This window comes from Harmonia axyridis, chromosome 4 (genome assembly GCF_914767665.1).
Source record: "Harmonia axyridis chromosome 4, icHarAxyr1.1, whole genome shotgun sequence".
Lineage (NCBI taxonomy): Eukaryota > Metazoa > Arthropoda > Insecta > Coleoptera > Coccinellidae > Harmonia > Harmonia axyridis.
In genome coordinates this window covers 36,673,797-36,687,050 of record NC_059504.1, presented here as the reverse complement: position 1 = coordinate 36,687,050, position 13,254 = coordinate 36,673,797, and the positions used below count along the sequence as shown (strand labels likewise).

Sequence of the window (13,254 nt, the reverse complement as noted above, 5' to 3'; positions counted from 1 at the left end):
TTATTCATAGAAAAACATCTAGAATAAGGTTACAAAAATAAAAGAACTCGTGAATTAATATTAATGTATTGATTACAAAATAAAATATAATTTACATATTACACGTTTTTTTAAAGCTTGGAATATAAAGGCACATTAGAAGCTGATTGATCAAACATTTCATTGTGTTTGCAATCATTAATAACGTTATGACATACATTGGAATTAAATTCAACCCAAAATTTGTAAAAAGGCATATAAATAATTTTTTCTGGAAGCTTAATTCAAGTTTGAGAACTATTTTTATTTATTTTTAGTAAAAAACTTAAGATAAAAAAACCTTCAGCTGAAAGCAAATCTATAAATAAATTATGGGTTTCAGGGCAGTTGGAAATTATTCTGAATACATAATATTATAACAACATCTGTTAGTCCAATTTGTTACTATAAATATATAAAATATGTGTTAAAAACGGATAGTTACAACATATAATCATTTCCGATATTATTAAAATTAAATAAGTACCTAATAATTAATCAAATAAAGGATTTTTCAAAGATCTAGATTGGACAGTATGGATTCAACAGAAATTACCGCATTATAAATATGAGATTAACATAGAATTTTAATTTGACATTTCAACATAATCTTTCCTTTGGAAGAATTTGACGCAAAATCATTTGCCTATGGAACAAGAACTGATTTCTGAAGGCGTTAAAATATAAGAGAATCATTCTCATAAAATAACATTTAAGAAGGAGTTACTGGTTTTTTTGGAGTAGCATCATGTTGTCGTTTCAACCTTTTTCTTAGTTCCATAGGGAACTTTTCAAAACATTTCTTACAGACAGGTTTCAGATCCCACTCGTAAAATTTCGTTTTCTGATTCATTTTCTGGTCGCAGACTGCACAAGCAAAGTGGTGAACACACCAAGCCTTATTCAAGGCTGTAAAAACATCCCCTGAGATCACCTGATTACAGACATGACATAAATTTCCAAAGAGTTGATGATAATGAGTTTCACAGTATGCTAACCCTTTCTTCTCATAATGACGATGACCAAAGAACGGTTTCTCACATTTGGCACATGCAAAATGCTCAACATGCCAATGCTTTCCGAGAGCAGTAACCACTCTCTCTTCAATTGGTCTTCGGCAAGCTCCACAGATTGGAATACCCATCTTATCATGACATCTCAAACAGTACAATTCATTCATTTCATTGGCTGCAAAACCAGGGCGACTACGTACTTCCCTTGCTGTCGCATCTAATTCAATTCCACAAGCAGTGCAATTGAAGTGATATGGGTGATAAACTTCACCACGGAATTTAAGAGGCTGATCATCAATAATACCATGACACTTATGACATACATGTTTCCCAAGACCTTTGGCTTTTAGATTGGCATTACACTCATGGCATAAAGCTTTGCCAGCATATTTGATAAATCCAGTATCAGCCAATTCAGTGTGACACATCTCGCAACAGAAGCATTCTGGATGCCAAGATGCATTCATAGCCTTTATTACCCTCCCAATAATAAAACTTCCACATTTTCCACAACAAGGAGCAAATAATACCTGAAAATCTCTTTCGCAGTACTTCCTGTCATCAAATTCATAAAATACGCCATCCTCGAACTGTTGAAAACATTGGGCACACACAAAACATTGTGGATGCCAGAGTTTTCCTGTTGAATTCACTATCTTTTCATTCGGGTCGAAACCTTCATTGCATCGGGAACATACCATATTTTCCATGTTTAATCCTGTTCCAACAATAAAGCCAGGCATGGGTGTTGGTGACATTCTAAAAATTTCAATTTATATATAACTCATAATTTTATATGTTTGAAGGTAATGTTGAATCATTACCTTTAATGATTTTTATTGATATGTATCTAAAAAAATCACTCAAACATAATGAATATGTGTAGGTAGATTGAATGAAGTTCAATTACCAAATTTGGTCTCCACCTTTTCATCAGATTCAGAAATAGAACGAGGAAAACATCATTCTTGATTGACGCAGTGTTACCAATCTACTTTGAGGAGACGCACTAGTGCTTCACCGAAAAATCCAAAACTGCCGTTAAAAAATCAGGAAAAAACAGTTACGTCCGTAAAATAATCCGAAAAAACATAAAATAATTCATTGGAAATATACTTCTTACATTATTAACAGTGAGAAAAAATATTTTTGTTGGGATCTCGACGGTACTGTCATCTAACGATAAAAAGTAACAATATTATCCAAGAGGCAACTCTCCGATGTATCTGTTATAATTTTATAATCTCTCTTGGAATTCCAAACCGCAATTTATCAATGCTGATAAATTATAAAGATTGATAACGCGAATCAGTCATTTATTCATATTATTTATTTTTAATGGATTAAACTCGAACCACATTGTGGTGTTTTGGTTTTGGTGTTTCTAAATAAATCCACTTTTTCATATAGCTTGCTAAACCTATACATCATATGAAAAAGTGAATTTTTTAGTAAACACAAACTCAAAACACCAGAAATGTGGCACATGAGCTACCATATGATTCCGTTTACCCTCTTGAAAAATATATTGCGGAGTAAAGCGATCAATAAGAATTAAAAAAAATATATTTTAGAATAGAAAAAATCGAGCTTTTTGCGGTGAAATTAGAATCCTGTATTTCTAAGAAACTTTCGCAGGCTACAGTCTTGGAAAAGGATTATTTATTAATACACGGAACTAATTTTTATCCATTTTTCAAACAAAAACAAATGTATAGCTACTTAACCTTCAAAATCTGGATCCAGACTTAACTCTATTTTTCTGAAATTTTGCCACGCATCTGTTGAAGTTTGGTACTAACGAGCAGGTCCGCCGCCAGTAGCGGCATAACGGACAATTTTGCCGAGGCGCCAAATTGTAGGGGCGCAAAGTCAGTTAATAAAACAAGACCTACTTCTTGACAAAAAAATGTTTTCTTATTGGAAATACCACTCTTTGTTTTAATAAAAAACAAATTGTCAAGCGCCAATTTTATTGAAATCGAATAGACGCTCTAAACTGACTATGAATTTAAGATCTGTGTCGTCTTTCTACTATAGAGCGTCGTACACATGACAAGGTGATTTCAAGTTCAAAAATACGATTTCATATGAAATCGAAAAGATGTAAAATAACAGAGGCTCCTTCAAAGAAAATTCAGATAAATTAGGTAAAGGAGGGCGGCGAAATTTTTTTTTGTCGGGCGCCAAAAAGGCTGCTAACGAGAAAAATATTGGGTGACGTGTTGAAACAATCTAAATAATTATCAAATTAAAATAATTTGCCATCGTTTATATTCGTCATTATCTCCGACTAGTTCAAACGAGTTTGAAGATTCAAAGATGGATTTTTTCGTCAAATTTGTTTTTCTTCGACGTAGGCATAAAATAAATAGTTATTATTACTGATTTTTTGGAGTGAAGAAAGACGAAGCATAACGCCACATACACCCATTGCCATAGTTTTATCGTAAGATTTAGATAGTAAAATTGTTTTTTTTTCAGTTCAGAGAAGTTTAACTTTTTGGTATATGTATAGGTAGGTATAGTATATCCAAAGTCACTTGAACTAGTCCATAAAAACGCTTTACCAGATGGCCTTTTGAAGTGGATACCGCGATCAGCTAAATACCGGGGTTTATTTGAAAGTATTGCAAGGCAATCAATTCACTGGCTTCAAAAGAATTTCTGGAAACTTGGACAACCTTTGTATAATCAAAATATTCTGGCTTCCTCCAATGACTTTGGATATACTATACTAGAAAGTTTTATTCTTTTTTCGCTCGATCCTTGAAGAAGAACCTTTTATTCATATTGGCAGGTGTCCTCCTCCAATACAGAAAAGTCGAACATTTTTCCTATACTTTATACACTGCGCAAAAAAATTAACGCACATTATGAAAATCTCAAATTTATTCTACAACTGAAGGTGTTCCCAATGACAATTATTTTTATCAGAATTATGCATGCATATGTTATCCACTTTCAACGTTTTTCTTCAATACAGATGTTTTTTCCCAGCAGGAATAAAAAAAGATGAGATTATCAGATTTTGAATGTATTGGCTCCATCCTGAAATCAGTTGTTCTCGATAAATTCTAGTGATCAATAGTTTTTCTTTCGTTTGATTTTCTACACTCGATCGCTATGCAACGCGAAACACGCAATTTGACCCAAGAGGAATGTGCCCAAGCGGTAGTTTTGCGAGAAGAAGGGTGAACATCACAAGAATTGCAGAAAGGTTTGGAGTTTCCCATACAAGTGTGTCCAGAATGTTGCAGCGATTCAGGGAGACAGGTATAAATGTCCGAAGACCAGGACAGGGTAGACCACGGGTAACAACTGCCATTCAAGAACGTTACTTGAGAGTTTCTTCGTTGAGACAACGGTTTGCAACCGCTCGTCTCCTTCAAAATCAGCTTGAGCAAACTCATAGGGTGCAAATTAGCACTCAGACAATCAGAAATCGTCTCAGAGAATATGATTTAAGGCGTCGTGTCGCGGCAAGAGGCCCAGCTCTCACCCCAGCCCTTCGAAGGGTGCGTATGGATTTTGCGAGAGAGCATATCCATTGGGAAGAGGCTGATTGGGAAAGAGTTCTCTTCACAGATGAGTCTAGATTCTGCCTCTACCATTGTGATCGACGTTCCCTTGTATACAGACGTCTACATGAAAGATATGCTCAGTGCAATTTCCTGAATACTACTGGTTTCGGGGGAGGATCGATTATGGTATGAGGTGGAATATTCTTGAAGAGCATGTAGTGCCATTTGCCCCATACATTGGTGAAAATTTCATTTTTATGGACGATAATGCCAGACCTCATCGTGCGCGCATCGTTCAGGAGTACCTTGAAGAGGTTGAAGTCTCTCGAATGGAATGGCCAGCAAGAAATCCAGATCTCAATTCGATTGAGCAGGTTTGGGACAACCTCAATAGAAGGCTGAGAAGTTCAGAAAATCATCCAGCTACTCCTTAATGACTTAGGAATCCAATTCAGAGAAATCTGGGAAGGATTAGATCAGAACATTTTAAGATCACTCATTTTGAGTATGAACCGTCGTTGCCGAGCTTTAATTAACGCAAGGGGAGGAAATACCAAGTATTAAATCCCTTATCAGCATTCCAGTATTTTGAAAATTGTTTATTCCTCTTCTTTCACATAAGATTCGGTGAAATCCTGAATTTTTCTTCCATTTAATGTGTCTTGTTTCGTTCAAAACCTTTCCGAGAGAACATAAAAAATAAGTTATAAAGTCAATGTAGAGTTAACCTTCATTAAAATTGAGATTTTCAGAATGTGCGTTAATTTTTTGGAGCAGTGTATTTCATATATCCAAATATGATTACAGAAAAATTCCACAAACATCAAATCGTAAATCTGCTACCTACCCCAACTAATTTCATAATCGAACCCACATCGCACAAAACGTTCAATGCAAACAGAAATTCGTTGCGAATCCCGAATTGGTGTATCGAAAAGGCCCTAAAACAATCCTTCCAGTCAGGGTATCCGAGGGGTAATTCTCTAGAAAAGTCCGTTACAGAAATACAATAGAGCACATGCCCTTTTGACATTACCACATATGTGCCTGCGATATGTGTCGCAGGTCGTCCATTCAACTTACAAATCGTCACCTGTCCTCCAGGTGCCCTGTGGGGATCTGCACTCTGCAGCATCCCGTCTAGCTGGGCACAAAAATAGCGAGAGGGATATATGAAACACTCGAGACGCAATCGATGCATCCAATCGGAAGGGAAAGTCAGCTGTTAAAAGTTGGCAGGTCTGGAAGTGATTTAACAGGCATTTGTGGTGCGGTGACGGCTTTGACTGAAATCTTGCCAATTCACTTTGTTTTTTCGAAACTTCTTGATAGTGAAATACAAATAATGGTTAGATTTTGATTGGTTATTCCCCTTTACATTTATAATTCTCTAACATTAAGGCAATACATTCATTATGATGATTGTTAGTTCTGATTGAGCAATTTATCACAGGAATTTGGACCGAAAAAATAAATAATCAACAATGATTTTGCCAACGTTTGTTCCTTTTTCTTGTTCTGATGTTTTTTAGAATTTTATTAAAATTTTATATCTTGTTTCATATTCTTAAAATTAGCCTCTGCAAAGCCTGCTACATGCAAGTCGGCTGTAAAGTATTTTTGTATCTACATGTGCCAACTTCTACTTTACAACGACTTCACTAAGTACTTCGCTCGGTAGCGTAGTCATGGATGAGATACTTATTGTTACAGCTGTTGCATTATATGCGAAATCAAAATCCAAAAAGCGGTCACGGGGTGGACTTGCATTAAACTGTTAAGCGAAAATTGAAGCTTGAGTTGGGCTTGAAGGAATTCGAACAAAACCGATTGCTTACAGTCTTGATTGATTGCTACTATACATTATTGATATGTTTCGTTATTCACAAGAAAAAAAATTGTTTTTGGCGACTCTGATGAGGCCAATTATTACCATATATATTTTTTCGATTCAATATAAGTTGAACCTATTTGAGCGCTATTATTATTATTCCTGAATTTTCTTATGTTATTCTTCGTAAGCATCTTTTTAGTTTAATACGAAAACGTATTTTTGATCGTAAAATCACGTTGTCAAATTTATCAGAGGATGCGGTTTGTTGACTTCATAAAAAATACCAAGAAAATTGTTCAAAGTACGGAACTCTATAGTAAAAAGACGATGCAGTTCTTAAAGGTGCATTTTATATATAGTACCCTTTATTTGTATTTTCATAACTATAGTTAGCGCCCATTCGATTTCAATAAAAATTTTTTTTTAAGATTTTTTGTTATTTTACTTCAAAAATTGGTAGATATGGTAGATAAAATTTATGTGTCATCGAGTATGTCTTGTTTGCTCACCGGCAAAATGTCCGGAATGCCGGTCCTGGCACCGGCCCTGAATTGGCGGGTTTAACAAAACTATTATTGCAGTTGATAAAAGTATAAGTATAAAAATTATTGTGAAAAATAAATTTCATGATAGATTTTCGGACAATTACATATAGTTGTAATACCTATATATTTACTATTGGAACAGACAATCCTAAATGGTTTCATCTCAACAACTTGTCTTCACCATCATATTTCATCTTTATGTTTGGAACATTCATTATGTTAGTTTCCCCTATCTCAATCGCCACAGGGTAGAACAAACTCATATCATCTCGCTAATTGAATTTAGAAAGGGATGATGTTAGTTAGGGTATGAGTCAGGTGAGAATTCACAGATGATTTCGTCAGGTGAAACAATATTTCATCGATTTGCAACATATGAAAGCGTGATAATCTTGTGGAAAAGTATTTTTCTGTTATTAATATATTTCTTCCATGTTTACAGATCATAATTCGCCCTATTCTCTACATCTTGCAGAATAACTAACAAATAACAGAGGCGGATAGTTTTATTCAATTCTGCACGTATTCCAAGACGTAAATATTGAGTATCATTATTCAATTCTCTTTATCGCAGTTTTATAATTGGTTCCGAATCTATACCAAAGATTTGTAATTTCAGTATCCGATTTAAAATTTATTTCTGATCAACTTTGACTTAATGTCTACTCTACTGTCTGTCAGTAAGTTCTTAACCAATTTTGATGGAAATTGGTCCTGTACAAAATTTATCTTTTTTTTGAGGAAGTTGATCATGCGCAAACTTAAAATTTCCGCTTTTTCTTTACCTTGCAAGAATATTACGTTCCTTCAATCTATCAAATAATGTGCTACTTGTAGGAATCGCTGAAACATTTTACTCATTTACAAGAGTTTAAGATAATGGACGATATACTGTCTTTTATAATATTGGAATTCCTAGGTATGTTGAAACTAATAGCTATCCTTAAAAGCTTTTGATTCCAAACAACTCAAATCTTTCAAGTAAATTTATTGTTTTAAGTATTAAAATTAATAAAATTCACCATTCTCTATTGAAAACAAAATGGTTACAAAAAACTATGTAGTCTATTGCATATGGGAATCAAGTATTGACGAAGTATTATATAGGGATTCAGGGAATAAAGTGGTATGATTATAATACAAATTTATAGAATAATTACCATTTTTTTTTATTGCGTACACATAAAAAGAACATATCACAGAAGATTAGAGAAAATAACAATATCTACTCTATGAAATCAATTGAAAATAATTGAAGGTTAAAAATTCACTCTTCTTATAATATAATACAGCATTCTTTTAAAATCACCTCAATTCCCTTATAAGATATCGTTTCTGAAAAAAACCAAAATTAATTGAGATGAGTAAAATGAACTTAATTTTGCAGGCTTTAAGACCAAATTATTCAACTGAATTGGATAATTCCGGACTTTCTAGCATTGATCTAATGGTTTTTTTCTACAAATGCGAAAGGCATCTTTAGAGGTTTCTCTCTCATAGATAGTAACTCAATCTGAATTTCTCAGAACCTCGAAGAAATCCAGTATCAAGTTACAAATTGGCGAGAAACCTCACAAGATGTCTACCGTAGTTGTGGACGAAATGTCAGGTGGATAAGCGATTAGATAGTACTGGACACCGGATTTCTCTGAACTTCAGGGAAATTCATTATCAGGTCACAATTTATTGGAACAAACCTCTGAAGGGCACTTCCTCAGTTAATAGCGAAAATTTAAGTAAAAACTGATTAGAACATGTCTAAAAAGCCTAAAATTATCCAACATTCTTGACAGAACATACGGTAGAAGAATCGATATTGGCTTGTTTTTCAATTTTAAAAACCCCATTTGTTTACCTCTCAGTCCTCAAATATTCAATTTCTTTCCAATAGGGATTATTCTGGTCCAATTTATGAAATATCTTTTTTAGTTTCTGGCAGGGTTCAGGAATATACACAATAAATTTTGCTATCTGGATTTTTCTGAATTTTTTATCCAGCTCTGTCATATCATGAATCTGCAGGTTTGGTAAATGATCTGAAAGAAAGAAGTGCAATTATTAAATCACATAAGTTTCATATTCTTAACTAACAAATTAATTATTGAAATTTAAGGCTACTTACTATATATGTTGACATAATTTTCTATTATGCCCTGGTAAAATGGTAAATTATTTTCTGGAGGGGTAAGTCGTATCCTGTTGATAATTAATACCAATAAATCTGCACCAATGCTATCTTCTAGAAAGCATTTAGGTAAACTTTGAAGCCAAACAGCATAATTTTTATTTCTGGAAACAAGAGAAATGTTATAAAGGTGGCCAAATTTCAATTTGTTTATTAAAATTTAATCAAATTGAGACTTACCGTAGAAGATCTTCATAAGTAATTGTGATTATTATTTTGGTTAACTCCAACTTAACATCATTTTCCAAGTTACCATTTTGGTATAACGTAACAGCACTGTCCAAAATATCACAAACAGGAAATTTGTTTCTGCACCAAAGTCGGGCTTTCTCAGAAAATAAATGTTTTAGTATTAGGAACAGATATGTGAAATCCATTTTTTTATTATTGGAGTAATCTCTTGTTAGATATTCTGAAAGAAGAACAAAATATTATTAGTCCCATATTATTTAGTGCTGAAACTCTCAGTTGATTTTCACCATATAATACGTACCTATGATGGTAGTTGAAACATTGTGAATATCTTCTTTTTTTGCCTTTGAAGGATTTCCAGCGAAGAGAATAAGGTAATTGTAGCATATAAGAATATTATCATTACTACATTTCATGTCTGTAATAACAAATTTAGATAATACGTTGCTCATTTTGTCTGATTTTTTTGGCCTTTTGATGAGTCCATATGGAAGATGCTGTACAAGATTCCTCAACAATTTTTCATGATCAGAAGTTTTGATCTTATCCTGGAAAAAGAAAATATCTAAAAATGCATATTGATAAAGTATTTGATGTTGACTATGTCAATTATGATATTAGTTTAGTCACAAAGAATTAAAGCCATGGAATAATTTTATGTCAATAAGGTGGCTCTAAGCTTATGAAAGGATTCACAGTGTCTTAAGAGAGTTGAAACAAAACATCTATGGAATTCTTCCATACAGGCGATTCAACCTAGGTAATGAGAAAAATTCAATAAGATGAATGAATGTTAAAAAAATACATACCATCCTTTGAGTTAGTCGAAGATATGATGTGATAATATGGTAGGTCTGTACTACACAATTGAAAAGCATCGCAATTTCTTCAGAAAGTAGAGTAACATCTGAAATAAAAAAATTGAAATTTTTTTAATGACATCATGAAGTCTTAAATGGAAGACATAAATCAATGTTTAATTACTCACCACCAATGGATAAATTGACAGGACGACCTTCTAACCATGTTTCATACAAAACTGAAAACAAAGTTTGGAACTGTAAGTCTATAAATTCTTTTTCTTTGTCTTCAACAAATTCCTCCTCCGAATTAATCATCTCCTCTCTAAAATGCCTCCATATATAAAAGGGACTGTCACCATGTTGTTCTTCCAGCCTTTTCATTGCCCTACAATATTTATTCCTACTGTATTAATATTCAATTTCATATAACAACAACATACATACTCATCTCTTTTCATCTTTTCTTTGAGAATAACATCTAGAAGCTGATGTAATCTACTCAATACAACTATTCTCCATTGGGAACTAGTAATTTTACTTTCAAGGTTAACTGTTACTGTACGTCGCATCTCTGCATCATTTTTCAAGGCAGATACCAACATCAAATAATCTTGTATGAAATGACGGAAATTTTGTGCCATATATTTTGGCAGATGCTCAAGTAAAATATCGAAAAAAAGAACTGAATCCTCCCTGATTCTTCTATTAATGTTGGTCATAGCACAACGAAGGTGATTAAGTAAAAACTTAAATAAGAAATCACAACACTCGTTCTCTTTCATCTGAAAATAGTTTCTAGATTATCAAGTGTTGAATGCAACCAATTCTAATTTATATATTATAATGGATAACATTGTCGTTAAGGGTAGAATTTATTCTATTGTACTTACAGCTCCCAGCATAGTTTTTAGTAGTTTCAAGCCAGCTGTTCTTGCTTTTGGCATTTCCTCCTGAATGAAGATGCAAACATTTTTGAAATAAAATGGTATACTTTGAATTTTATTATTTTTCAACATGAATTCCATATCCTGACATGCTCTTATTTTCATATTTTCGTTTCGATGGCGTAATCTGCTGAGTACATCCTGTAAGAAGAATCGAACTAATTATAATAACGAACAGTTATCAGTGATAACCGAAGATTATGAAGTCGAAGTATCTACATTCTATAATTTTGCAATAATAACTTACATCAATTTCTAGGTCTTTTCGTCCATCCTCTAAAGTTTTAGCTTGTAATTGTGGAGCTATTACAATAGGTTTTATTTTGAATTCAGTTTGGGTGATATTTTGTCGTTTGAGTAATTCTTTTGCAGCATTTTTCAGTTGAGTTTTTGACTTTTCTTGCTTAAGCCTTTTTTTATGTCTGTGATTTTTACCCATTTTATCATATAATTATTACAAAAGTATGATGAAAACTAACCTCCATTCGAACAGTCTCAAAATTTTTTAAATTTGAGGTTAGGTCATAGACTCATAGATTCATCAAAACTGATATTTTTCGATTATTTCTTGTTTTTTTTTTGACTTATAGCTTTATTCAAATTTTTGTTTGAAGAATGTGAAATTTTCAATGAATTATATCAGATAAAACAAAAAATCTTTTGATGTTGTGCCTATATTTTACACAATGTTTCATGACGTGGAAATATAAAGATTAACTAAGCGAATTCTCCCTATTATAGGCCCCAAAAAAAAACTGAAATATTTTCACTTTTCCCAGTTTTTAATGTATAACATATTACAGAAACCTATTTCGTATAATTTCATAAAAATATTGAATTGAATTGTACTTGAATTATGAAAATCGGTTCATTCGTACGGTCACAGTTTATCGTGAATGATTACTCATGAACTTTTGCGCCTTTGTTCAATTTTGTGTTCACGTTAGTTTCTTTCACGAAAGTAGAATTTTGCTTCAATTTGCCTATTCACATCATTCCATCTTTTGAATACAAATATGAAGTCAAAACTTTCAGGCCCATGGCATTTCATGAAAATATACATAAAATTACGTGATATTTTTAACACAATTTCATTAATCATTTTTTTGGAAACATTTTCTAGGCGAAAAAAAAAGCATATAAAATAACAAATAGTTGGGGGGTGAGGGATATCGACCTATAAATATTTAGTTGTTATTTCTCTTTATTCATTCAACCTAGCTTTCGGAACTAAATTTGTTCCTTCCTCAGGGTTCCTACAATAACCAGACAACATCAATCACAAAAAAACTCCACAATGACCACAATTTTATATCTTCAAATCTTACATGCAAAACAAATTTAACTTACTGAATTTGAGGTTTTTTTACTTCCTCAATTTCTACTGCATATATAGCAAAATACTTCCTTTCTTTTCCGGAATTTACAATCAATTCTCAATCCTACAATTTCAGCCTACTACGTATTTAACAATCTATCAATTTTTTATTATCATAAAAGGAAACAAAGAAAACAAAATGAAACTATTCAAATTAAAAAAACGACCATTTCAAAATAACAAATATTGAGGGTTTTCCAAAAAGAGGTTTCATTTTTAATAGGGCAGCTGTCACTTTCGAAGTTATATTCTTTTGACATTTGGCAAGTAAAAACTACACCATACACCGATACACGCTTCAACAACGCATCGAAATTGTTAAAATCATTAAAAAATGGTGAATGTTCTGCAGTTACAATTCCCAAAACTAAAGCAATTATGGTTATTGGGAAGCACCTTCTTGGCCGGCACTAGTGAAATTGATGGAAAAATTTGAGCTGTTGAGTGTTGGGACAGGTTTGGTGATGTGGAAACCGTGTGCGTCGCTCAAGAATAACTGAGGATATTGCTGATGCGTAGCCCGTAGTGTTGACGAAAACCCAGGTTTGTCGATTCCTTGTCGATCTTAGGCATTTCACAAGTGACATAACACTGTATTTTGCATGAAGTCTTATGTCTTAACGCTTTTTTAGTTCAGTTAATAACAAGAACTCAAGCCTGGGTTCTTGAAATGCATCAAAATGATCCGGATCGTCATCGAAAAATCATCTTCAATAATGAGGCCCATTTTCACTGATTTTAACTGATATATTTGGACCCTAAAGCTACCCTGGTAATTTCAAGTCTCAAGCATATTTCGTTCGGGATTTGTAGTGAAT

At 33.0% G+C, this 13,254-nt stretch overlaps 2 protein-coding genes across 3 annotated transcripts; both read right to left on the bottom strand.

The window, feature by feature from the left end:
* Nucleotides 1-50: 50 nt before the first annotated feature.
* Nucleotides 51-2,194, bottom strand: LOC123678042 (LIM and senescent cell antigen-like-containing domain protein 1). 2 transcript variants are annotated; one of them, XM_045614816.1, is made up of 2 exons: nucleotides 1,942-2,194; nucleotides 51-1,790 (listed from the first exon to the last, which is right to left on the bottom strand). In XM_045614816.1, exon 2 carries the CDS (start codon nucleotides 1,787-1,789, stop codon nucleotides 731-733), a length of 1,059 nt encoding a protein of 352 aa, XP_045470772.1. In that variant the 5' UTR covers nucleotide 1,790; nucleotides 1,942-2,194; the 3' UTR covers nucleotides 51-730. The 2 variants fall into 2 exon arrangements, with proteins under 2 accessions (XP_045470772.1, XP_045470771.1); XM_045614815.1 differs by having other exon boundaries at nucleotides 1,856-2,192.
* A 5,884-nt stretch (nucleotides 2,195-8,078) lies between these two features.
* On the bottom strand, nucleotides 8,079-11,555 carry LOC123678039 (testis-expressed protein 10 homolog). The gene is made up of 10 exons (XM_045614809.1): nucleotides 11,306-11,555; nucleotides 11,005-11,199; nucleotides 10,559-10,896; nucleotides 10,300-10,499; nucleotides 10,121-10,218; nucleotides 9,613-9,859; nucleotides 9,300-9,531; nucleotides 9,057-9,223; nucleotides 8,790-8,970; nucleotides 8,079-8,269 (listed from the first exon to the last, which is right to left on the bottom strand). Exons 1-10 carry the CDS (start codon nucleotides 11,495-11,497, stop codon nucleotides 8,254-8,256), a joined length of 1,866 nt encoding a protein of 621 aa, XP_045470765.1. The 5' UTR covers nucleotides 11,498-11,555; the 3' UTR covers nucleotides 8,079-8,253.
* Nucleotides 11,556-13,254: the final 1,699 nt, after the last annotated feature.